Below are 25673 nucleotides of genomic sequence, written 5' to 3'. Positions count from 1 at the left end.
AGTGCTGCAGTCCCTAGGGTCACAGAGTCAGACCTGACTGAACGACTGAACTGAACTGAACTAAAAGTAGGTTTAAGTCCATCCTTTTTAAAATCACTGCTTGAGGTACCATTTCACACCAGTCAGAATGGCTGCAATCCAAAAGTCTACAAATAATAAATGCTGGAGAGGGTGTGGAGAAAAGGGAACCCTCTTACACTGTTGGTGGGAATGCAAACTAGTACAGCCACTATGGAGAACAGTGTGGAGATTCCTTAAAAAACTGGAAATAGAACTGCCTTATGATCTAGCAATCCCACTGCTGGGCATACACACTGAGGAAACCAGAAGGGAAAGAGACACGTGTACCCCAATGTTCATCGCAGCACTGTTTATAATAGCCAGGACATGGAAGCAACCTAGATGTCCATCAGCAGATGAATGGATAAGAAAGCTATGGTACATATATACAATGGAGTATTACTCAGCCATTAAAAAGAATACATTTGAATCAGTTCTAATGAGGTGGATGAAACTGGAGCCTATTATACAGAGTGAAGTAAGCCAGAAGGAAAAACATAAATACAGTATACTAACGCATATATATGGAATTTAGAAAGATGGTAACAATAACCCGGTATATGAGACAGCAAAAGAGACACTGATGTATAGAACAGTCTTACGAACTCTGTGGGAGAGGGAGAGGGTGGAAAGATTTGGGAGAATGACATTGAAACATGTAAAATATCATGTAAGAAACGAGTTGCCAGTCCAGGTTCGATGCACGATACTGGATGCTTGGGGCTGGTGCACTGGGACGACCCAGAGGGATGGTATGGGGAGGGAGGAGGGAGGAGGGTTCAGGATGGGGAACACATGTATACCTGTGGCGGATTCATTTTGATATTTGGCAAAACTAATACAATTATGTAAAGTTTAAAAATAAAATTAAATTTTAAAAAAAAGGACAGTAGATGTAAAAATAAATAAATAAAATCACTACTTCACACCACCATCCTTTAATACACAATTCTTTTTTAAAAGATCATCTTAAATTTGCAACTTCCCCCACACTGTCCATCCTAGGCAGAATCAATTTAGTTACTGATTACATGTATTTGCATCATTTTTTTACTAACTCCCTCAAAGCATTGTAGTCATACATGGATAGAATTCAGTCATTAAATATTCATTATGTAGTAGTGCTAGTGGTAAAGAACCCACCTGTCAATGCAGGAGATGTAAGAGAAAAACACCTAATATTTGTATTAATATTTTATATATATATATATATATAAATATATACACACACACAAACATATATGGGGCTTCTCAGGTGACTCAGTGGTAAAGAATCTATCTGCCAATGCAGGAGATGCAGGTTAGATTCCTGGGTCAGGAAGATCCCCTAGAGGAAGGCATGGCAACCCATTTGTCTCTTCTTGCCTGGGAAATCCCATGGACAGAGGATCCTGGAGGGCTACAGTCCATAGGGTTGCAAAGGGTCAGACATGACTTAGTAACTAAAGAACAACAACAAACACATGCTATAATAGGTGTTCAATGTGCTGTGGAAACACAAGAAGGAGTGCTTAGTTCTTAGACGTAAGAGAGATCAAATGAGCTACAGAGATGCTAAAGGTGAAATTTCAGCTAACCTTGAAGAATATAAGTTGGAGTTCATCAGAGAGGCAATGGATAACCAACGAGGTTGTAAAGATAAGAAATTCTCCTTTCCTTCAAAAATCAGCAATTTGCAGGTTTTCAAGTTGGAGGCAGGAGGCAGTGATGGCCAGGAGGAAATAATAACTAATATTTGTATTAATGTTTTGTATGTATGTATATAGGACTTTCCTGGTGGTTCAGTGGTAAAGAATCTGTCTGCCAATGCAGGAGACATATGCAGGAGGTGCAGGTTCTATCCCTGGTTCAGGAAGATCCCCTGGAGAAGGGAATGGCAATCCACTCCAGAAATTTTGCCTGGGAAATCCCACGGTCAGAGTAGCCTGGCAGGCTACAATCCTGGGGTTGCAAAAGAATTAGACACAACTTAGGGACTAAGGCAACTAAACAACAACACTATATGTACATGGAGTATAGGATATGTAGCATTCTACATCTGTTATTTCAATTTAATCCTCAAAACAGTAGGTATTGCCCTTGTACTCATTTTATAAGAGAAGGAACCCTGGGCTTCCCTGATGGTGTAATGGATAAGAATCTGCCTGCCGGTGCAGGAGATACCAGTTCAATCCCTGGTCCGGGAAAATTCCACATGCCACGGAGCAACTAAGCCCATGTATCACAGCTACTGAGCCTGTGCTCCACAGCAAGAGAAGCCACTGCAGTGAGAATCCCGTGCACTGCAACGAAGAGTAGCTCCTGCTCCCCACAACTAGAGAAAGCCTTCCCAAAAGCAATGAAAACCTAGCACAGCCAAAAATAAATAAATAAAGAGAAAAATAACTCTAGTTAAAAAAAAAAAAAAAAGATAAGGAACCCTGGGGCAACAAAGTCCCAGATTTTGAACTGAGACATTTTATCTTCATCAGTTCAGTTTCAGTTCAGTTGCTCAGTCGTGTCCAACTCTTTGCGACCCCATGAATCGCAGCACACCAGGCCTCCCTGTCCATCACAAACTCCCAGAGTTCACTGAGACTCACGTCCATCGAGTCAGTGATGCCATCCAGCCATCTCATCCTCTGTCGTCCCCTTCTCCTCCTGCCCCCAATCCCTCCCAGCATCAGAGTCTTTTCCAATGAGTCAACTCTTCGCATGAGGTGGCCAAAGTACTGGAGTTTCAGCTTCAGCATCATTCCCTCCAAAGAAATCCCAGGGCTGATCTTCAGAATGGACTAGTTGGATCTCCTTGCAGTCCAAGGGACTCTAAAGAGTCTTCTCCAACACCACAGTTTAAAAGCATCAATTCTTCGGTGCTCAGCCTTCTTCACAGTCCAACTCTCACATCCATACATGACCACAGGAAAAACCATAGCCTTGACTAGACGGACCTTTGTTGGCAAAGTAATGTCTCTGCTTTTGAATATGCTATCTAGGTTGGTCATAACTTTCCTTCCAAAGAGTAAGTGTCTTTTAATTTCATGGCTGCAGTCACCATCTGCACTGTTAGAAATGCAATTGGACACGGTGGGGGAGAGAGGAAGGTAGGGTGAACTGGGAAAATAGCATTGACATATATACACTACCATATATAAAACAGTGGGAAGCTGCTGTATAGCACAGGGAGCTCAGGTCAGTGCTCTGTAATGCCCTAGAGTAGTGGGGTGGGTTGGGAAAGACTCAAGAAGGAGGGGATGTATGTATACATATAGCTGATTCACTTAATTGTACAGCAGAAACTAACACAATATTGTAAAGCAATTATACTTTAATAATAAAATAAAATTTAAAAACAGGAAATGTAACTGAAAAGGGCAGGTTTCAAAGGATCTGTGTGTCATAATGCAGAGTGAATCAGTAGGATCTTTTAGGGACAAATACAGTAATTGAAGAACAGCTAAGGCAGAAACATGAAGCATCCACCCCTAAGAGAAACCCTGCTCTGTTTCTCCTGCTTTTGCTAACCTCTTATTTCCCAACTATTTGTCAGAGAGAAGAGAAGCAGTTGAAATCATCTTAGAGTCTGAGGGGTTCTGGGAAGTACATAATGTAATTAAGACATGAAACAAAGAGCAATGTAACTATTTCTCCCAACCTCCAGGTAAACTTATATCCAAGAATGAAATTAGGAAAATTAAAATGTTAGATATAAGATCAATTCCTGTAGATTGGAAGATTACTAGAAAATGACTACTAATAGGTACAGGGTTTCTTTGGGGAATGATGAAATGATTCTCAAATTAAATAACGGTGATTTTTGCAGAACTCTGTGAATGTACTAAAAACTGCTGAACTATATACTTTAAAGGGTGAATTTTACGTTATGTGAATTTTTTGTTAAAATTCAATAAAACCCTTATTTTATAAATAAATAAGCCTATGCTGCTACTGCTAAGTCGCTTCAGTCTTGTCCGACTCTATGCGGCCCCATAGATGGGATTCTCCAGGCAAGAACACTGGAGTGGGTTGCCATTTCCTTCTCCAATGCATGAAAGTGAAAAGTGAAGTCGCTCAGTCGTGTCTGACTCTTCACGACCCCATGGATTGCAGCCTACCAGACTCCTCCGTCCATGGGATTTTCCCAGGCAAGAGTACTGGAGTGGGTTGCCATTGGCTTCTCCCCACAATGCTGCTGCTGCTGCTGCTAAGTCACTTCAGTCGTGTCTGACTGTGCGACCCCATAAACGGCAGCCCACCAGGCTCCCCTGTCCCTGGGATTCTCCAGGCAAGAACACTGGAGTGGGTTGCCATTTCCTTCTCCAATGCATGAAAGTGAAAAGTGAAAGTGAAGTCGCTCAGTCGTGTCGGACTCCTAGCGACCCCATGGACTGCAGCCTACCAGGCTCCTCCGTCCATGGGATTTTCCAGGCAAGAGTAATAAGCCTATACTAGAAATTTTATAATAAATCTACTTCTATCACAGGTATGAAAAAAGAAGAGGGACTTCCCCAGCAGTCCAGTGGTTCAGACTGTGTGCTTCAATGCAGGGGGTGAAGATTCCATTCCTGATCGGGAAACTAAATTCCCATACACTTTATGGCAAAAAAAAAAAAAAAGAAGAAGAAGAAAAGATGAGCCCCTGTTGAGAAGCTAATAAACTGTGACACAAAAATTCAATCAAGTGTGATTTCTGATAACCAGCCTGTACACTAGCATTTATTCATCCAGTAAGTGCTTTAACCACCTGTATTATAGGTCCTGTGTGCAGTGCTAAAAATATAATGGCAGCAGAGATGACTTGTTAAGTGACTGCACCAGAGATGGTGACTGGGGGCATGGTATCTAAGAAAGCAGAGTCCAGGAGGGCAAATATTGGCAGAATTTCTTCAGCACATCTAGAGGTGAAGGTACTCTGGCCCACAAAAAAAATCTATGAAGCAGACTTCCCCGGTGGCCTAGTAGTTAAGAATCTGCCTGTCAATGCAGATGACACAGTTTTGATCTCTGGTCCGGGAAGATTCCACATGCTATGGAGCAACTAAGATCATATGCCACAACTTCTAAGCCTGTGCTCTAGAGCCCATGTACTGCAACAAGAGAAGCCCACACACCACAACTAGAGAAAGCCCCCAAGCAGCAATGCAGCACAGCCAAAAATAAATAAAATTAAAAAAAAAAACTTTACCCTATGCAAAGTTAAAATGTCATATTAAAAAAAAGTATGTAGTGAGAATAATAATAAACTTTAATTAAGAGACTTCCCTGGTGGTCCAGTGGCTAAGACTTTGTGCTTCCATTGCAGGGGCATGGGTTTGATCCCTGGTAGGGGAACTATGATCCCACATGACACAAAAGGTGACCAAAAAAATGAAACAAAAACACCCTGGTGCAGTCAAATAAATAAAATAAATATCAACAACAACAACAACAAAAAAAAACTTTATGAAGATGGAGATGGCAACCCGCTCCAGTATTTTTGCCTGGGAAATCCCATGGACAGAGGAGCCTGGCAGGCTACATTACATGAGATCACAAAGAGTCAGAAATGGCTTAGTGACTAAACAACAACTATACAGATTTTGGATTTCTGTCTTTCAGACCTGTGCAAGAATAAATTTCTTTAAGCCAAGAAATTTAAGCCAAAAAAAAAAAAAAACTTTAATTAAGCCCTTATTCTGTGCCAGCCAGTGTAAGTACTTTATAAAATTATTTAAAGTTCAAAACTCTCAGAAAATCATTAAAGATCTGTAATTCCATATTCAAAATCCATAGGACCAGACACGTTTCAGAGTTCAGGAAATTTCAGGTTTCAGAAAGGTAAAATACAGAATTCCCTGGCAGTCCAGTGATTAGGACTCTGCACTTGCACTACCGGAGAAGGAGACAACAGAGCATGAGATGGCTGGATGGCATCACCGACGTGATGGACATGGGTTTGGGTGAACCCCGGGAGCTGGTGATGGACAGGGAGGCCTGGCGTGCTGCAATTCATGAGGTTGCAAAGAGTAGGACATGACTGAGCGACTGAACTGAACTGAACTGAACTTGCACTACCAAGGACACACGTTCAATCCCTAGTCCGGGACCTAAGATCCCACAAGCCATGGGGTACGTGGCCAAAAAATAAAAATAGAAAAGTAAAATGGTACATATATATCACCCATAATCAAATAATATTTCTGGAGTAAAAATGTATAAATAGTCTCCAGTATGAGTTTTTAAAAGACCACGAGTAACCACACTTCTCTTCAGGTCAGGTTTAGCTACCATATGAACTACCTCCAAAGTAGTATGGATTACAAGGTTTTTTGGATTTTGGAATCATGAATAATCATTTTGCCATTTCTCTGATGAAGAAATTGAAGTAAGAGAGGTCAAGTTGCTTGCCCACAGTCATACAGCTTATAAAAGGAAGAGACAGAATTTTAACCCAGGCCATCTGGCTTAAAAACCTATATTCCTAATTCCACCCGCCCACCCCTACCAGGTAAATCCCAGCTGTGGATGCAGAGACTTGTCCTTGGAGACCTGCTCCTCAGGACCTTTGGGGTAGAACACCAGGGATTCTGAGAAATCTCAGAATGTATTTTTCTTAAAGAGGAGAAACCTCCAAGTCTGAGGAAATCTAGATCTCAAGCTCCTTCTGCATTTCAGACCTCCCTCTGAGGATCCAGAAGACCTGGCTAGAACAGTTCCCTTCCCCTTCTTTAACCTTCTGACTGGATGTGATTTTGAGCCCCACAGGGCAAAACCCAACCCAGGGCTACAAAGGAGTCTGGACTGTGAGCCTCTGGGAGGGAGGAAAGGGCGATAGGGCTTTGAGAAGGACCAGGCAGGGGAAAATGAACTCTCAACAACCTACATGACAATGACCTACAGTGTCCTGCCAATGACCCCCTCACGTTTGAAAGTCATGTTTTAACATTCTATCTTTAAACCTCTGATCTCCACACCCCACTCCCACCCCCTACTGCCAGGCTTCCGAGCAAAGCTATCAATCTGAAGAGGAATTTCATCTCTGACCTTTGTCCCCAGGCCTGGCAGCTCACATGGGTAACCCACTCTCTCCCAAAGTTGGCCAAGGGACAACCCAACCAACCTCGCCTCACATCCCCCACTCTGTACTTTCGTTGACTATGTGGCTTCTGCCAGATTCTACCTGTAACTGCTTCATCTCTCAAGTTGGATGTTTGACTACTCTACCCCCTACAACCAGGAGTCATGCCAGCTGGACACACTCTCCTTCCGGGGCCCCTGGCAGCCAGCAGGGAAGGAGCCGAGACCACAGCTGTTGAGACCCTGAACCACGGGCTTGCAGCTCTGTCTCAGGTGCATAGCTCAAGAAAGCCCCTTGGTGATGATCTGCTCCTTGTTCCTGGCCTTCCTGGTCCTGGCTGCAGCCATGGTGGCCACTCCCAGGGCTGACAGACAGTGTCTAGCATGCGGGGAGCCTGCCTTGGACGTGGAGAGCCACCGGGAGCTGCTGCTTAACCTGGCCAAGAGGAGCATCTTGGACAAGCTGCACCTCAGCCAGCGCCCCACCCTGGGCCGGCCTGTGTCCGGAGTTGCTCTGCGGGCTGCCCTGCATCGACTCCACGGGCCCCCACAGGGGGCGCTTCCGGAAGCCGATGAGGGACAGGAGTATGAGATCATCAGCTTTGCCGAGACAGGTGGGTTCTTGGCCTATAGATCTTCCCCTAAACTTGATCTCCTCAGGAAACGAAAAGCTTCCTCCCCGATATCTAACCTCTGACTTTCTCCCCAAAACCATCCCAACTCTGGCCTCTCACAGTCTATAGTCTCCTAATCACAGGCTCCAAACCCCCACCCACCCAAGCGCTCCCTTATAAGTTTAGACTTGATCAATGGGCACATGAGAAGTGGGTACCTTTCACTTCTCTTTAAGACTGCCTACCCCTATCTCCCCTGGTTCCTCTCTCTGCAGGCCCCACACACTTCCACAGGCTGTGATGTAAGCCCAACCACTACCTGAGCCTGGACTCAGGGTCTGGGAACTGGAGAGTCTGTCCCTCCTCTGGCCCCAGGATCCAGCTTCTCTGTACCCTGTCCTCCCCAGATACCTCATTTGAGTAAAAGGTAGAAAAGAGAAACACTCCGATTACAATTTCGCTCCACTGACTCCTGTCCTCTTGCCTTGATTACCTTGGGTCCCCACATCAGAACAGGGTCAAAATGGGGCTCAGAAAGATATTTAAAGGATAGATAAAGAACAGCAGTTGGGTAGAGAATTTAGTGGGCAGCTGGAGAGAATATCAAGAATTCAGAGACAGGGGAATTCGTTGGTGGTCCAGTGGTTTTGGAGTAGGAAATGGCAACCCACTCCAGTGTTCTTGCCTGGAAAATTTCATGGATGGAAGAGCCTGGAGGGCAGGCTGCAGTCCATGGGGTCAGAAAAAGTGGGACGTGACTGAGCATGTATGCCAGTGGTTTAGGGCTCTGTACCCTCATGGCTGAGAGCCCAGGTTCAATTCCTGGTTGAGGAACTAAGATCTCAGGAGCCTCAAGGTGGGGCCAAAAAAAAAATATAGAATTCAGAGACAGGATCTGAGAAACAGAACATAAACAAGTGATCTCTCTTGCCTCTGAGCTTCTTGCAAGTTTTGTCTTAGGTTTAGAAGGCCCTTCCCAATCCTGGTCCCTTTCCTTTGGTCAGCATCTACTCCCTTCAAGACCCAGCACTCCTATCCTGAAAATACCCACCCTGACTTGAGGCCGAGGGGCTCCCTCTCTTGTGGCCCCCATACCCTCACCCAGAACCTGGACCTTCCTTGTGGAATTGTCTGTTTCCAGGTTTTCTATGAAGTCTGTCTTTCCATAGAATTCGACCCCCTTGAGTTCAGGAACTGTCATTTATTCCTTACATTATCACCAGAGACTAGTATATAGTAGAAATAACTAACACTTATACAATATTTGGGCTTCCCCATGGCTCCTGCAATGCAGGAGACACACAAGACTCGAGTTCGATCCCTGGGTCGTGAAGATCCCCTGGAGGAGGGCATGGCAACCCACTCCAGTATTCTTGCCTGGAGAATCCTAGGGACAGAGAAATCTGGCAGGCTACAATCCATAGGGTCACAAAGAGTCAGACGTGACTGAAGCGAATGAACACCCACACATACCATGTTTACAGTGTTCTAAACCTTTTACAGATACTAACTCCTTGAAAGCCTCACAAGTCAGGTAGGCAAATACTATTATCGTCTGTATTTTAGAAGTGATGAAACTGAGGCTCAAAGAGGTTGAGTAGCTAGCTCAAGGTCATATGACCAGTAAGTGGTGGAACCAGACAGCCTGAGTCTCAAGTCCTTGACCTTGACCATTATACCACTCTGCCTCTTGCAAACAGAGTAGATGCTTGACAACCAACCAAACCATTCTGTAGGTCAGCTTGACCATGTCTAGAGTCCCCAGTGATGAATGAGACCCTATTCCAGCTCAAAAAAGGGTTTCTGCTCATAATTAAGAACACAAACTCTGGAGCCAGATAAACTGGGCTCAAATTCCGGCTCAGCTACTTATTAATATATGTCATGGGTTGTTGATAGTTTTCTGAGTTGCAAAACAGAGATAATGAGAGGATAGTTGAGAGAATTAAGTGAACTAATTAATGTACTTAGAAAGCATGGGCTTCCCTGGTGGCTCAAACAGTAAAGAATCTGCCTGCAATGCAGGAGACCCAGGTTCAATCCCTGGGTCGGGAAGGTCCCCTGAAGAAGGGAATGGCAACCCACTCCAGTATTCTTGCCTGGAGAAACCCACAGACAGAGGAGCCTGGCAGACTACAGTACACAGGGTTGCAAAGAGTTGGACACGACTGAGCGACTAACACTTTCACTTTCTTTCACTTAGAAGGGAGAAGGTGGCAGGGAACTTAGAAGACTCAGCTTCTGCCCATGAAGAGTTTAATTGTTACTGCTAGAAATAAATTACCTAGAACACAAGGCAGAATGAAATTAATGCTGGATGAGAACACAAGCCCTTGATGGCCAGAAGTCAGTCACTGGGATCTGACAGGACAGGGAAGTCTTTTAGAAGTTTAGAAATAGGCTAGATTGTACAGGAAGTTTGACTTCAATGGGTAAAAAATGGTAAACAACATCCTAAATGGAAAAACACGAGAAAAACTCTGAAGAAACGGACTGCATTTGGAGTTGAAGGTAGTTTGGAGTGGATGAACACAAAGTGGACAATGGCCATGAAACCATGAGTCCTTTGAACACCACAATCCTGGTTGGTTTTACAATTATTTATTGCTGTCACCATCCTATCTGCAACTAAGCCTTGTTACTTTATTTTTTTAATATTTATTTTATTTTTTGTTGCACTGGGTCTTCATTGCTGTGCACAGGCTTATTGCTTCAGCTTCTCTTGTCGCAGAGCACAGGCTCTAGGCATGAGGGCTTCAGTGGTTACAGCACGTGAGCTCAGTAGTTGTGGCTCTTGGACTCCAAAGTGTGGGCTCAGTAACTGCGTCTCATGGGGTTAGTTGCTCCTCACATGTGGGATCTTCCCAGATCACGGGTCAAATCCATGTCCCCTGCATCAGCAGGTGGATTCTTTACCACTGTGCCTTCTGGATGGTTTTTTTTCACCTTTGTATCCCTGATGCTTAGGCCAGTTCCTGGCACACTGTGGCAGTAATGACAATTACCAGGTATTTATTGTACCTGCCTCCTCTCAGTTAATCCTTGCATAAAGTAGACTTTATCATTCCCTGGTCACTCAGATGGTAAAGAATCAGCCTGCAACTCCAGAGACCTGGGTTCGATCCCTGGGTCAGGAAGATCCCCTGGAGATCCCCTGGAGTAGATTCCCTGAAGATCGCCAGTAGGATCCCCTGGAGAAGGAAATGGCAACCCATTCCAGTATTCTAGCCTGGAGAATTCCATGGACAGAGGAGCCTGGCAGGCTACAGTCCATGGGGTCGCAAAGAGCAACTAACATTTTATCATTCCCATCTTAAGAATGCAGAAACTGAAACTCGAAGAAGATAATTTACATGGCCAAGGTCATACAGCTTACCAAGGGCAGGATTCAAACACAGTTCTCTCTGACTTTAAAGTCTATATACTTTCCATATTTGCTAATCAATGAATGAATACAACATTCAGGCTGGAGGAGGTGTGACCCAAAGTGAACTTTGGAGATGAGAATGACTGATCCCTGGATCTTATCTTTTACATTTAAATATTTTAGTTTCAAGTTTTCATTCCCAGCTTAAGATATCATCTCCACCATTGTGTGAAAGAGAAGATCTGAGAATTGTTCTTGCTGGAGATACAAAGAGAAAGAGCTTGGGGCCCTGGAGAAACCAGGGGAAGACCCTCCAGTGGTGTCCTGACACTGGCTCAGACTGGTTCTTGAGGCCTGATGGTGAACATCTGCCAACTGTGCATTCATTGGTATCAGTGGTAGTCTGAAATTGGCCAATATAGGAGAATGTATTCCTCAGAAATTGGCTAACACTATTAATCAGCGCCTTTTCCCCCAACTCTGGAATCCAGCTGTTAAATATTTACCAGCACAACATTGCCTTTGACCTAAAAATTCAAGTTATCTTCTTCCCACATACCTAACGTACAATGCTGAGACAGGAATGGGATAATCATAATAGATACACCTGTTCAAAATGGGAACCAGGGGAGGAAGATGCAGAGCAGTCACTGGTTCATGAAAATTCTACCCTAAGTCTGGAATTCCTTTGGTTAAGGCCTTTTTCTGCAATTTTCCTCTCCTCTTAAGAAGAGCCCACCATTGCTCTCCTAGGCTTCTAGATCTGCTCTCTCAGCACTTAGTGCCAGCCCCAGATGTCTTTCCTTTTAAATAAAAAGTGGCCTGTGTTTGCAGTAGAGTAATTTTCTCAGCCTGCATCTGCCCCCAAAAATTGGGGGCCTGGAGACCTGAAGACTTCTTTTCATTCTGAGTCATCTCTATCTCTTTTAGTCCAAATTGGTGCTGCTTTCCCTATTAAAATTCTCTTTAAAACTCTGTGAGCCTTTTAAATAATAAATTATAGTCTACTCAGTCAGACAAAAGGCACTCCATTCTATCAAGACAGATGCCCATCTTTAGGTTACAAGTCAGGGTGTTGGGGGATAAGATTCTTAGAAGCCCTTCTGTCTAGTTGAGAGAATCTATAGAAAAACATCTTACATTTTAGATCTTTGAACTTCCCTGGTGGCCCAGTGATTAAGACTCTGTGCTTCCACTGCAGGAGCACTGGTTCCATCCCTGGCTGGGGAAATAGTGTGATTGAAAAAAAAAAAAAAGATCTTAACAAAGATGTTAGATCCTAACAAAAGGTCTTAGAGCTTATCCTTTACTGTTTTGATCATAACTCTGAAGCCATGTTCTACCTGCAGTGTCCTGGGGTTGATTTTTGCCCTGAGACCATTTCTTAGTTTGAGAACCTTTTGCCAGACAGAGTTGAGGAATGAAAAAATATTTTATTGTTCAATCTAACAAGTCCTGTTGGAAAGTTTTTCTCTAAATTCTGCTTGAACACTGAACAGTTCCTTTTTTAGTTCATCTCACTCTTGAGATGCCTTATCATAGGCAGCTAAAATAAGCCAAACTTTCAACATTCTGCTGGAAATATCTTTAGCTAAATTCACAACTTTGTTAGATACCATTTCTAGCTTCCAAGTTACCAGAGACGATAGCCAATACATAACACAGGTTCCCCTTTCTCTAGCTTCCAACAGCGATTTCTTCACTGTCCTTCCTGCCTTCACTAACAGTCTCCCTGCTGTCCTTCCATCCCTTGTCTGCCACCCAGACCCTAAGCCTGTACTGCATATTTTAAGCCTTTTCTATGGTGTACACCACTTCGGATACTTATTTCTGTTTTAGTTATCCATTAATATAGCAGATCAGCTCAAAAATTGAGGCTTAAAGCAAAAAAAAATCAGTATTTTCTGTGATTTTGTAGTTTGACTGGACTTATTCTGGACAGTTCCTTCACTTGATGAGGGATCGCTGAGGTCATTCAAGTAATTGCATTCTCAGACGGGGCTGAAATCTCTAGGATGGCCTCTGATCTTACGAAGTCTCTCTCCACATGGCTTCTCATCATTCAGTAGTCTAGCTCAAGTTTCTTTAAAGCATTTAGAGGTTTCCTGTACTCCTCTGGCAGTCCAGTGGTTAAGACTCCACACCTCCAGTACAGGGGGCATAGGTTCAATAACCAGTCAGGGAACTAAGGTCCCACATGTGGCCAAATGAAAAAAAGCAATTTAAAATAAAGGTTTCCTTCCAAGAGGGGGAAGCCTCAAAGTACTTATTAAGTGCTTATTAAGCATCTACTTGCACCATGCTTGCCTACCTCTCATTGGCCAAATCAAGTCATGTGCCAAGCCCAGAATTAATATGGGAAGGGATTGCACAAAACTGTGAATATTGGGAGGTATTGTTCACTGATAGTCAACAATGTGAAAGTCTACCACAGCCCCTGCTGGTTCTGTGTCTGCCTGCCATAATTGGGGTGACTTGCGAGGTTCTAAAAGGTAAGAGCGCTTAGTGACCTAATAAGAAAACATTAGCTGGGCCAATCAGACTCTTCTTTAAGGATTTTGGAATTGGAACACTGAAGAATCAGGTCACTTAGCTAGGAAGAACTTTTAACTAAGTTAAAAGTTCTGTAGACTCAGGAGCTGGGGCCACCATTTAGGGACCTGAGGAAGTTCACAGGGAGGCAAAAGAGGTAGATCCACAGAAAGAGAAGAAGGGAGTAGACTTACGTAGGAAGACTGAGATGACTGAGATCTTGTAGACTTTCAGAGCTGTCTAGAACAACCATATTCCAGGCTTTACAATTCACGCCAAGTCTAGCTGAATTTTAGTTTCTGCTCTTTTATGCCCATGAGCGTATCAGTGACATTCCCACAATAAAGCATTCTTTACTTAAATAAAAAAGAGTCACTAAGGCCAAAGCATAATGGCATTTAATTGCCTCCTAAAACAGGTGTATTCATCAGTAAGTTTTTTTAACTATGAATTTTATGATCTAGCCTTTTGGAAAATAATTCTGATGTCTGCATAAAATAAGAATAAAGACCTGACTTCCCTGGCAGTCCGGTGGTTAAGACTTCACCTTTCAACACAGGTGGTGGGGATTCAATCCCTGGTCAGAGAATTAAGATCCTACATGCCTCGCGGCCGGAAAACCAAAGGATAAAACAGAAGCTATGTTGTAACAAATTCAAAACAGACTTTAAAACTGGTCCATTAAAAAAAATTAATTAAAAAAAAAAAAGAATGAAAAGCCATCCACTCAAAAAGTGTTTATTGAATGCCTATTATACAGTGGTGGGCCACATAGACACAATCTGTACCTTTGTGGAGTTTACATCCTGGCTGGGAGTGGGGATGGGGGAAGAAGAGGGAAGGAGAAGCATATAGTCAACAAACGAACAAAAAAGCCAAGATGATTACAGACAGCGACAGTGGCCATAAAGACCGGTTAAACAGGATAGTGTATTAAAGAGATGAGGGTAAAGTTGAAGGCTGTTTTAGCTAGGTCAGTCAGGGAAGCCCCTCTAAAGAAGCAAATTTGAACTGAATGGCAAGAAGGAGCCAGTCATTCAACATTCTGGGAAAGACATTCCAGGCAGGGGAAATAGCAAGTGCAAAGGCCATGAGGTGGGTCCATGCTTCGTAAGCGTTCAAGGAACAGAAAAAAAACCAGTATAGGTAGAATATAGTCATTAAGTGGCAGAATGCCTAATCATTCAAGTTTTCTATGCTGTGTGTGTGTTCTAAGTTGCTTCAGTTGTGTCTGACTCTGAATGTCCATGGACTATAGCTCGCCAGGCTCCTCTGTCCATGGATTTCTCTAGGCAAGAATGTTAAGGGGTTTATGTATTCTAATTTTGGCTGTTCTGAGTCTTCATTGCAGTGCGCAGGCTCTTCCTTGTGGTGACTAGGCTTCTCTAGTTGTGGCACTAGGGCTTAGCTGCACCACAGCATGTGGGACCTTAGTTCCCCAAGGATCAGGGATTGAACTCATGTCCTTTGCATTGGAAGGTGGATTCTTAACCACAGGACCACCAGGGAAGTCCCTGTTAAGGGGTTTAGATTTTATTCAAATAGCAAAGGGAAGCCTTTGAAGGGTTTTAAGTTGAGATGATTAAGCTGATCAGATTTATGCTATAAAAAAATTACTCTGTGACTTCCCTGGTGGTCCAGTGGTTAAGACTCCATGCTTCAACTGCAGTAGGTGTGAGTTTGATCCCTGGTTAGGGAACTGAGATCCCACATGCCACATAACACAGCCAAGAAAAAAAAAATATTACTCTGACTAATGTGTGAAGAATGGTTTTGTGGGCAAGAGTGAACCAATCACTTGGCAAGCTATTGCCATAGTTCAAGAAAAAGATGATTGTGGGTTGAACTAATGTATGGTAGAGGAGGTGGGGTTAAGTGAAATTACATTATGAACTGGAGATATAGTTGACAGGTCTGCAGATAATTTCAAAGAAGGGAATGAGGGCAAGCAAGACTTTGGTTTAAGTCCCTATTTTTCCTTTATAGGGAAAGGGAAGATTGAAGAAAGAACAGGTTTGAGTTGGGGATCAGGGAGGATAAACCTAGAGTTCTTCTCTGAACTTGAAAAGTTTGAGATAGCATTGGATATCCTAGTGGAATATCAGATCTGCAGCTGGATATACAAGCCTGAAGCTCAGGGAGAGGTCAGGGCCACAGACATAGGTATCTGGGGAGTTATCAGCATATAGATGAAATTGAAAGCCAAGGGAATTGATGGGATCTTTCTGGGAGAGAGTACAGATAGAGAAGTGAAGGGAGCTGAGGACCTCCAACATTTAGAGGTCAGGCAGAGGAAGAGGAGCTGTCAGCCAAAGAAACCAAGATAGAGTAGCCAGAGTCATGAAAGCCAAGAGAAGGAAATATTTCCAGAAGGAAGGAATGGTCCACTGTGTCAAACACCTGCTTGAAGTTCAGGTAAGGCAAATATAGAGATGAAACCATGTGGATATGGCAACATGGGAGGTGTTAGTGATCCTGACAAGAGCAGGAGTAGAGGGAGCAGAAATCCAATTCATGTGTTTCAGTAGGTCAGGTGAGAGACGAAGAGGGGGAATCGGGCAACAGTGATAGGCACAGGAAGAAATGCAGAGCCATTTTTTTTCGGTCAAGCTCCACAGCAAGTGGGATCCTAGTTCCTTGACCAGGAATTGAACCCAGGCCCCTCGCACTAGAAGTCTTAACCACTGGACAGCCAGGTAAGTCCCTATGCCAGTCATTAGAACCACTCTGGTGAGGAACTGGATGTGGAGAATAAAGGAGGTGATCTTAGGGTTTCTAAAGATGATAAGCAAAATAATGGTGCGACCAATTCTAAGAACAGAGAGAGAGGTATATAGGGAGGAAAATAATGATTTCTACATTTCCACAGAATGTGGCAAAATTAAGCAGTTAGAAGTTTAGGCCTGAAGCTTGGTGATTCCCAAGGTGCAAAATGGTCTGGACTGGACTGACAGATTCAGGAATCACCAGCATAAGATTTGCGTTGGCTGCCCACAGCTGTGGGTCAGGGCTCCCCTCAGTGTAGAGTAAGAGGAAATGGGGCTTCCCTGGGGGTCCAGTGGTTAAGACTCCGAGCTTCCACTGCAGGGGGGTGGGCAAGCTCGATCCCTGGTTGGGGAAATAAGGGTAAAAAAAAAAAGAGGAAGTGAAGGTCAAAGACAGACCAAAGAACTCTTGCACTGGAGGGATGGTCAGAGAAAGAAAAGCCAGTAAAGAAAATTAAGGAAGAATCCTAAGAGAGTTGTGAGAAGAGATTTTTAAGAAGGAAAGGGTCCTTAACAGTGCCAGGACTGTGGTTGAGAAGGAACGCACAGCGAGGTAGCAGGTAGAATGACACTCAGAAGGCCACAATGACTGGAGCTTCTCGTGTCCACAGGCCTCTGCAACACTACTCAGACTCGTCTGGATTTCCATTTCTCCTCTGACAGCTCGGCTGGAGGCTTGGAGGTCCAGCAGGCCAGCCTCATGTTCTTTGTGCAGCTCCCTCCCAATACCACCTGCCCTCTGAAGGTGAGGGTCCTTGAGCTCAGCCCACATGACACCAACCTCACCTCGGCCACTCAGCACCTGCTGCAGGTAGACGACACTGGCTGGCACCAGCTTCTCCTGGGGCCTGAAGCTCAGACTGCCTATAGCCAGGGGCACCTGGCCCTGGAGCTGGCCCCTGAAGGACAGGTGGACTGGAGCCCAGTCGTCCTGGCTGGGGCTGCACATAGGCCTTTCGTGACAGCTCGGGTGAGAGTCGGGGGCCAGCACCGGGTTCATCGTCGAGGCATCGACTGCCAGGGCAGGTCCAAGATGTGCTGTCGACAAGAGTTCTTCGTGGACTTCCGGGAGATCGGATGGCACGACTGGATCATCCAGCCTGAGGGCTATGCGATGAACTTCTGCACAGGGCAGTGCCCCCTGCATGTGGCAGGCATGCCAGGCATCGCTGCCTCCTTTTACACCTCGGTGCTCAATCTTCTCAAGGTCAACACAGCTGCAGGCACCACCAGAGGGAGTTCATGCTGTGTGCCCACTGTCCGGCGCCCCCTCTCTCTGCTCTACTATGACAGGGACAGCAACATTGTCAAGACTGACATACCTGACATGGTGGTAGAGGCCTGTGGGTGCAGTTAGTCTGTGTGTGGCACAGGCCGCTGGGGGGAGGGGGGACAGGCAAACACGCCCTGACGGAGGTGCTCTTCCTTGATAGTAGGGTGTGGCCCTCTTACTGCCTCTGTTCAAAAGATGGACACCCTCTTCCTGAGCAACTTGGGGAAATTATCCCCACTTTGATGTGAGGAGACCTTCATCACATCTCCTAAGATGTGATCTAAGGACAGCCATGGTACCATCTTCATAATGACTAGCCCCTTTCCTGGGGCAGAGTCCATTCAGCAAGCCCCATGAGCTCAACTGCCACCCCAGGGACTCTAATCCATCTCCAGCCATGAGCAGTGCCATCTGAGTCCCAGAGAGATACCCACAGCCCAGCTGCAATCCATGGTGCCTCCCTGCCCTTTCTACTGCACGTCCCCCGCTGCAGGATGAGTTGGCCAGCTCCGTTCCCTGCTTTTCTGGATCTCCAGAGAGTCCCTCCCTTAGATCCACCAAACATTACATCCTCTCTATGTCTTGAGCCCTTTTCCCTCTGACTTGCCCAGTGGGTTGCTAAAGCCTCTCTTGGCATGCCTTCATTCATTCTTTGTCCTTATCCATCTGGCTCTGTACCCTTGGGGGCAGACTCACCTGAGTTCCTTTGGCCTCTGGCTTCCTGCTGAGCTTGACTGGCCTAGCAAACTAGCAAGAATGGAAAGCTCTTACAAGCCAAGAGTGTGGAAGCAGGGATACCAGAACTTGGGCAGAGCTGGAGCTGTGGAGGGGGTGGGGAGCTGGACAGGAGTTGTAGGGATATGAACATAGCGACAGTCCCACAGAACCCTGGAACCTAGGCAGAAGGAGAGGAGTAAGAAACACGCTGGCCTGTCTCCTCTTAGCCTTTGATCTGCCTTTTGCTAGTTCCTGGGTGCTTCAACATCCCTCCTCAGTTCCCTTAACTCTGCGCATACCTCTGAAAAGAGGTCCTTCGTTGAGTCTTCTTAGTGATACAAACATAGACAGCTGAGTGGGTCTTTTATTTCCTGCCAGGACCCTGATTGGTACCCCCGATGACACAGAGCCTGCCTGCCCTGCCCACTTTTCTCTCCTCACAGTCTCCTTAGGGCTGAACTTTATGTCTGTCCCACACATCATGACTCCTCCTTCTCCAGGCTGCCTCCTTTCTTAGGCCCCATCCTACTTCCTAGAACCATCCTCACTGGTCTTCCAGCTAATAAAGACCTGGGCTTTACTTGCTCCTCTCCTCCTTCTGTCCTTGGTCTGAGAGATGAGACAGATCACTGTTCAACCAGCAAGTAGGTGACAACCTGTGAGCACACACATGGTGGGAAGCAGAGACAAGGCAGCCTTCCTTCACTGATCCTCAGGGCTCCAGCCAGGAGTCCTGTTTGGGAGATGGAACTGGCCAAGGGCCACTTGAGCAGGATGGGGAGAAGGAAAGGAAAGTCTGGGGAGAGAAGAGGGAGGCATTTGCTCTGAGATTGGGTCCTCTCCAGACCTTTGCCCTCTTCCCCCACTATTGCCACCCCGCCCCCGTTAGCTGGACAGCCCTGAACCATGGGGTCGATATTGTCTGCAACCCAAGGCCAAGATTGCGCAAAACCCATGTGTCCTTTGGGAAACGTGCTGTCTGTGTTTGTTCAGCATATAACCCCCTCCTATCCAGGTCTGAGGTCCCTGGAAACGGCACCCTAAAGGATAGAGCCTGAAAGACCTCCTGGAGAAAGGCAAATCTGAGCTGCAGGCTTCGTGAGCAAATGCTTACTTGCTCAGAAGTTCTCTGTCCTTTGACTTTATGAGATCTTCACCTAAGGAGAGAATCTAAGGAAGACTTCTGGTGCTAGGCCGCCCTCTTCCACCACTGTCTCCCACCCCAAATCCACCTCCTCCCAAATCTAACCGCCCTCCTTCCAACTATAGCTTCAGTCCCCAAGGTCAAGACTAAGGTGAGGTGAAGTGAGGTACTTGCCTTGGAGACAGAATTTTAAGGGGATGTCAAAAATTCCATCAGTCAAGATAAATAATATTTTAATGCAATATTTTAAAAAATCAATGCAAAAATATCCAAGATGAACAAAATAGCAAATTTTAAAATAAACTAAATGTAACAGGAGTCAGTATTATTCCTTCTCTTTTTTGGCTCTGCTTTTGACAAAAAAGAAACAGTGGAATTGTCCTCTTCCCAACCTTTTCCTCCAGCACTCCCTGGCCCCTGACACTAGGCTTCTCAGGCTTTTCTCTGTAGGGCAAGATACTCACTTAGGCTCCTTCTACTTCCTCACCCACTCTCAAGCCTGTCGCTACCCCCCAGCCCCCAGCCAGGTTGGTGGTAGGGCGGGCCTGTGAGGCAGATGGCTGGGGTATTTATAACCTGGGAGCACTTCTTGGGAAAAGTGACTAAGATGCTAAGAGCATATTTATAGCTGGGTTCTGACGTAAGTGTCACTGGGGAGGTAGGGGCAGGCCATGCACAGCAGCAAGAGGGTAAGAAGAGCTGGAAATTGGGGGCACCTGACAGAGAGGGCAGGGGAGGAATGGGGTTGGTGATTCCTGCAGTCACTTCTGGATGCTCCCTTGACTCAGGCTCACCCACAGGTTAGCCCTCGGAGACAGCGCCATAGGCAGAAACCTCGGCTTTGCAGTTCTAGGGTCCAGACCCCAGGGGGTAGAGAGAGCTGTCACTCACAAGTTTGACCAACAGAGAGGGTGCTGGCAGCTGGGGAGAGCCCTGGACAGAGGGATTTGAATATGACTCAAGATCTAGGGAGAAAGGCAGGGTGGAGAGAGGGTCTAAAAGTCTCATTGGCCCCCTCCCCACCACAGGTGCTGTAGCGTGGCACCCTTCACTGCCCTCCATTGCCACATGTCAGTGATGAGGTCCAAAACTGAACTAAAGGTAACACTGATGTGGTCCTGATAACAGCCTCAGCTTTCCGGCAGCGGCAAGCGGAGAGAGCTGAGGCACCAGCTTCTCATTCTTCTGGCACAGAGGCAGGGTCCCCAGAGGGAGAGGTGGGGAAGCAAGCCCTCTGAATTTCTCCACATCCCAGAGCAGCCCCTTCCCTGGGAAGCTGGTCAGCACTAAGCCCTCTGCTGTCCAGCGGCTCAGCACTGCCACATGGTGGACACTGGTGGTACTGAGTCCCGGCCCCCAAAGTGCCACCTCTCTTCCCCTAGTGCCAGAATCTAGCAGGCTATCTTGAGAGCCCCCAATGGCTGAATAGCCGGGAGATTAACAAACTGGAATAGGGGCCCATTTCCCAAAATGCACTCACTTCCTCCCAGCTTCTTGAAGAAACTGGGGCATAAGGAGAAAGGCTGATGACATGAGGCCTTGGTTCTCCCATTTAAAGGCAGTGAGGAGTGTGATAAGGAAGGCTGGGGTTGGGACTCAGGTTGCTATACTGGCCATGTTTTGTTCTTAAAAGCCCATAAATCTTCCATGTCCCACCACCATTAACTGAGGCTGGCACCACTCCTAGGATACCCCAAATCTAGGCAGCTCTTGGAGTCCCCTGAAAGAGAACCAGTGTCTGGGACAGGCCCTTCCAAGTCTCATGCCCTTCTGCCATCCTTGATGGACTCTGCCCTGATGTAATATTGCATCACCACCTCCCCCACCTCTCCAGGTTTCCCCAGACATCACAGTGACATGCCATCCCCCGCCCAGGCTCCAGCCCTCGTCCACGTTGTGCTCCGGTCCAACTGGACTCTGGGCAGCCAGCACAGGCAAGGTCAGGAGGTAACTTCTGTGCCCCATGACACTGCCACCTTGGCCTGGGCAAGAGGACTCCATTCCTACCGCCAGCCCCCCGGCCTCTCACCCCTGTCCCAGCCCCATTGCTAGAAATAAAAAGAACCAAGCTCTCCTTCTAGCCCAGAAAAATAACCACTGGGACTCCCAGCTGCCTCATGGAAACTGCTGCAACAGTGGAGGCCAGGAGCTAGACAGACTGGAGGTATGGGGGGAAGTGACCTTCCCACCTTGCTCACATGGAGCTCCCTCCCCCGAGCCCCAGACCTTGGGGATTGAGCCTGTGAAATCCTCCTCCTTCTTGCATCATACGTGTCCACATCGCCCCCCACCCCCCCACCCCTACCTCAAGCTCCGTGACCAGGGCCAGATGGTGAAACCTGAGCTCCAGGGGGCAACCTCCACCCACGGCAGGGGCCTGATGGGCAGCACAGCTGGCCAATCCTGGGGCTCAGAGGGTAGGTCTGCCTGCTGACCACTAGGTGAGGGAACCCTAGGCTGCTGGCTCCAGAGAGGCCCCGGTCGGTAGCCAGACATGAGCTGTGAGGGTCAAACTGGCAGACTGCACTGAACATCGCTACCCATTGGACCATCCACTGTCCGCCTTCCTGAGTTCCAGGCAACAGAAGATAGGTGGCTCTACCCTTGGCCAAGGGTAGGTGTGGCACTGGTGGCTGCAGCCGCCGTGCCCTCCTCATTGGCCTCCACGCAGCCAGACTCAACAGGAGGAGCAACGGCCCTCCGAGGCCCCAGACCTGACCCTGGGCCATTCACCAGGACCATGGGACTCCTCAAGGTCCAGCTCCAGCTGGTGCTGCTGTGGGCACTGGTGTGGGCACAGGTGGCAGGGTCTGCGTGTCCCTCCTGTGGGGGCCCCACACTGGCACCCCAAGCAGAGCGAGCTCTGGTCCTCAAGCTGGCCAAGCAGCAAATCCTTGAGGGACTACAGCTGACCAGTCGTCCCCGGCTGACTCATCCTCCACCCAAGGCGGTGCTCACCAGAGCCCTCCGGAGACTGCAGCGGGGAAGAGTGGTTCCAGCGAATGGGGAGCAGGTCATCAGCTTTGCTGTCCTCACAGGTGGGTGAGGGAGAGACAGGCAGAGAGCTGACAGGGCAGGGAGGCAGAAAGGGAGCTTGACAATGATAGCAGGAGCAGAGGGAGCCGGGTCTGGAAGGAAGAGGAGGAATTGGAGCCGGACTAGCCTCTAAGTCCCTGCTTCTTCCGAAGGTGGGAGCTGGCGAGAGCAGAGGGCAGGGCTCTTGGGAGTCTCAGGGGACAGCATCATCTCCGCTCACATTCTCCAATCCCTTCATCTTTCTGGCAGACTCCTCCACCGCCACCTGCAGCTCCACACTCACCTTCCACCTGTCCACTCCTCGGTCCCACCACCTGTATCATGCTCGCCTCTGGCTGCAAGTGCTCCCCACCCTTCCCGGCCCTCTTTCCTTGAGGATTTTCCGATGGGGGGGCAGGAGGAGAGGCCGAGGGTCCCGCGTCTTTCTGGCTGAGCACCAGTTGACAACCCCGGGCTGGCACGCCCTAACTCTGCCCTCTAGCGGCTTGAAGCGTGAGGAGTCTGGTGTCTTGAAACTCCGACTGGACTGCAGTCCCCTAGAAGGCAACCGCACTGTCACCCCACAGCTCCTGGACACAGCAGGAGAGCAGCGGCCCTTCCTGGAACTTAAGACCCGGCCCAAATTGCCTGGAGCAGGCCGGGCCAGGAGGAGGACCCCCAGCTGTGAGCCCGCGACCCCCTTATGCTGTCGGCGAGACCATTATGTAGACTTCCAGGAGCTGGGATGGCGGGATTGGATCCTGCAACCCGAGGGGTACCGGCTGAATTACTGCAGTGGCCAGTGTCCCCCCCACCTGGCTGGCAGCCCTGGCATTGCCGCCTCCTTCCATTCCGCTGTCTTCAGTCTCCTCAAGGCCAACAACCCTTGGCCCTTGGGTACTTCTTGCTGTGTCCCTACTGCCCGAAGGCCTCTCTCTCTCCTCTACCTTGACCGTGATGGCAACGTGGTCAAGACAGATGTGCCGGATATGGTGGTAGAGGCCTGTGGCTGCAGCTAGCAAGAGGACCTGGGGGTCTGGAGTGAAGAGATCAACCTAGGGGTCCCCAGACAGAGGGCCTCCGTGGCTGGAGGCATCAGGTTCCTGACCCACACCTCCACCCCATGGGTCATCTGGCAATATGACTGGATTGACCCCTCTGAGACCCAAATGGTCACTTTTGTGTCCAGTCTCTGGCCCATTTCATGCTGGTTGATATGTGGGGGAGATGGGGAAAGTGTGTCCTGTAAAGAAGTCTATCCAGAAAGCGTGAGTTCCTACCTTAAACTGTCCAAGAAGATGGGAGGGAGTGTGGGAAGGAGAGGGCCGAGAAAAATCACTTAGTCTCTCCAGAGAAGAGAAAGTCCTCAAGTAAGGGAAGGAAGGACCAATCAAGAGTCCAGCAACCTTGGGATGGGGGAGACAGTCTGGCCAAGGGTAAGGGCTGTGGAAGTGCTAGAAGGGAGGCTCAACAGGGACCTGCGCGAGGGGCTAAGGGGAGGTGTTTAGGAAAGCCCCAGAAATGGGAGTTCAGAGAGAGCGGTGCTAAGCCTGAAAAGTTTTCTGGTTTTTCTCTGGGGCAGGACCCACTGGGGAGGCAAAGTTTATACTTTCCTAATAAAAATGAAGAAAAAAATGTCAAGTGTGAATCATGAAGGGCTGGGATGGTGGTCCAAAACAACAGTTCTCAGAGTGTGGCCTGGGAACTCCCAGGAAGTCCCTGAGACCCCTTCACATGGTCAAAACTATTTTCACAATAAAACTAAGATGGTACTTGCCTTTTCATTTTCAACATCTCAGTAGTCTAGAGTGGAGTTTTCCAGAAGCTATAGGACATGTGATTACATCATCTTTCTGACATCTTTGTTAATGGGATGTGTGCTTGTGTATTCTTGGGTTACAACTTTTTTTTTTCAGTTTTAATGTCTAGCATGGTAAGTTGATACAAACATAAACAAAATCTCAATAATTTTTAAGAGTGTAAAGGGATATTGAAAGCAAACTGAGAACCGCTGATCTAGAGTCTTGGATGGAGAGGAGAAAGCAGTGTACTCTGAAAGAACTCCACTGGAAGGAACATTGCATGGTCCCTCCTCCAATCATCATTGATCTTGCCTGACCCTTTGGGTTTAACTGGTGTCTGGGTCAAAGTCATGTGGGGGAGGGAGGTTAAAATAGGGCTCCTTATCTGTCCTCCCACAGTTACTACATATATTTGTCAGGCCTCAGACCTCTCCCTAGTTTCACCTTTCCCCTTGACCCTCAGACTGAAGAGTTAACTAATTGACCCTCCAGACCCAAGGAGGGGTGGTTCCTGGAAGCAGAACTAAGATGTGGGAGGACTATCTGAGGGCTGATGGAAGAGGCTCCTTCCCCCAACCCATGTCTTCTCCCCTTTCTCCTAAAGAAAAGTCAGAGAGACTAAAATAGCTGCCCCTTCCCCTGCATCCAGTAACCATGGCAACACAAGTCCTAAAGAAAGGGCAATCCCCTGTCAGACACCACCACTCTGCAGTAGGAGCCTCTGCCAGGGTACCCCTCCGTTTCTTTGGGCTTATATAACCCCTCCGTGGGCTCCCAGGTGGGCTTTGGTTGGGGGATCTAAGCTTTCCCCATTCTCTTCTGCCTCCAGACTCGGAGAAGGTGTCATGTGCTCGAAGGACCAGCAGAGGGAGCAGGCAGCTTTGCTGAGCAGCAAGAGTGCAGGCAGCGTAGAGGTGCAGAGGTGGCCCCAGCCTCCAGAACTTCGAGGTGAAGAAAAGCAGGAGTTCTCGGGGAACAGAGCTTCCGTCTCAGAGTTCCTTAGTAATTTTGTGAACACAAACCCTGCCCTACACCCAGTGCCGCAGCCGTTACTCCTCCCTTTTATACTGCCTGGACCCCTTACCTTCCGCCCAGGGGTCCCAACCCAACTCTGTCCCAATCTTGTTTCCATTCCAACTCTGTCCCAACCCCCTCATGTTCCATCCAAAGGGTGAGGCCGGCAGAAAAACTACAGGATTGTGGAATGCTCAGTTAGCACCAACTAAAGTCGACGACCCTACTTCCAATATTCTTTTTCCCGGGTGAATTTTTTGGTCATTCCCTCCGCCCCCCAATCTATTTCTCAATTTGTTTTTTCTGGCTGTGATTCAGGACCTCTTGGTGGGCAG

General features: G+C 47.4%; 2 protein-coding genes across 2 annotated transcripts; both read left to right on the top strand.

Moving 5' to 3' along the window:
• The first annotated feature begins 7086 nt into the window (after positions 1–7086).
• Positions 7087–19825, top strand: INHBC (inhibin subunit beta C). The gene is made up of 2 exons (XM_061416714.1): positions 7087–7709; positions 16985–19825. The coding sequence occupies exons 1-2, from the start codon at positions 7397–7399 to the stop codon at positions 17728–17730; spliced, it is 1059 nt and encodes a 352-aa protein (XP_061272698.1). The 5' UTR covers positions 7087–7396; the 3' UTR covers positions 17731–19825.
• A 2093-nt stretch (positions 19826–21918) lies between these two features.
• Positions 21919–25573, top strand: INHBE (inhibin subunit beta E). The gene is made up of 2 exons (XM_061416696.1): positions 21919–22545; positions 22793–25573. Exons 1-2 carry the CDS (start codon positions 22248–22250, stop codon positions 23539–23541), a joined length of 1047 nt encoding a protein of 348 aa, XP_061272680.1. The 5' UTR covers positions 21919–22247; the 3' UTR covers positions 23542–25573.
• Positions 25574–25673: the final 100 nt, after the last annotated feature.

The sequence above is a fragment of the Bos javanicus genome, chromosome 5 (assembly GCF_032452875.1).
Source record: "Bos javanicus breed banteng chromosome 5, ARS-OSU_banteng_1.0, whole genome shotgun sequence".
In the NCBI taxonomy this organism is placed as follows: domain Eukaryota; kingdom Metazoa; phylum Chordata; class Mammalia; order Artiodactyla; family Bovidae; genus Bos; species Bos javanicus.
Note: the sequence above shows the minus strand (reverse complement) of the source record. Positions and strands in the feature narration are given on the sequence as shown.

Bases quoted from the DNA above. Each gene is read 5' to 3' on its own strand.
- INHBC (XM_061416714.1), top strand. From the start codon at position 7,397: ATGATCTGCTCCTTGTTCCTGGCCTTCCTGGTCCTGGCTGCAGCCATG. The intron at 7,710-16,984 runs GTGGGTTCTTGG...TCGTGTCCACAG, and splicing joins CATCAGCTTTGCCGAGACAG to GCCTCTGCAACACTACTCAG.
- INHBE (XM_061416696.1), top strand. From the start codon at position 22,248: ATGGGACTCCTCAAGGTCCAGCTCCAGCTGGTGCTGCTGTGGGCACTG. The intron at 22,546-22,792 runs GTGGGTGAGGGA...TCTTTCTGGCAG, and splicing joins CAGCTTTGCTGTCCTCACAG to ACTCCTCCACCGCCACCTGC.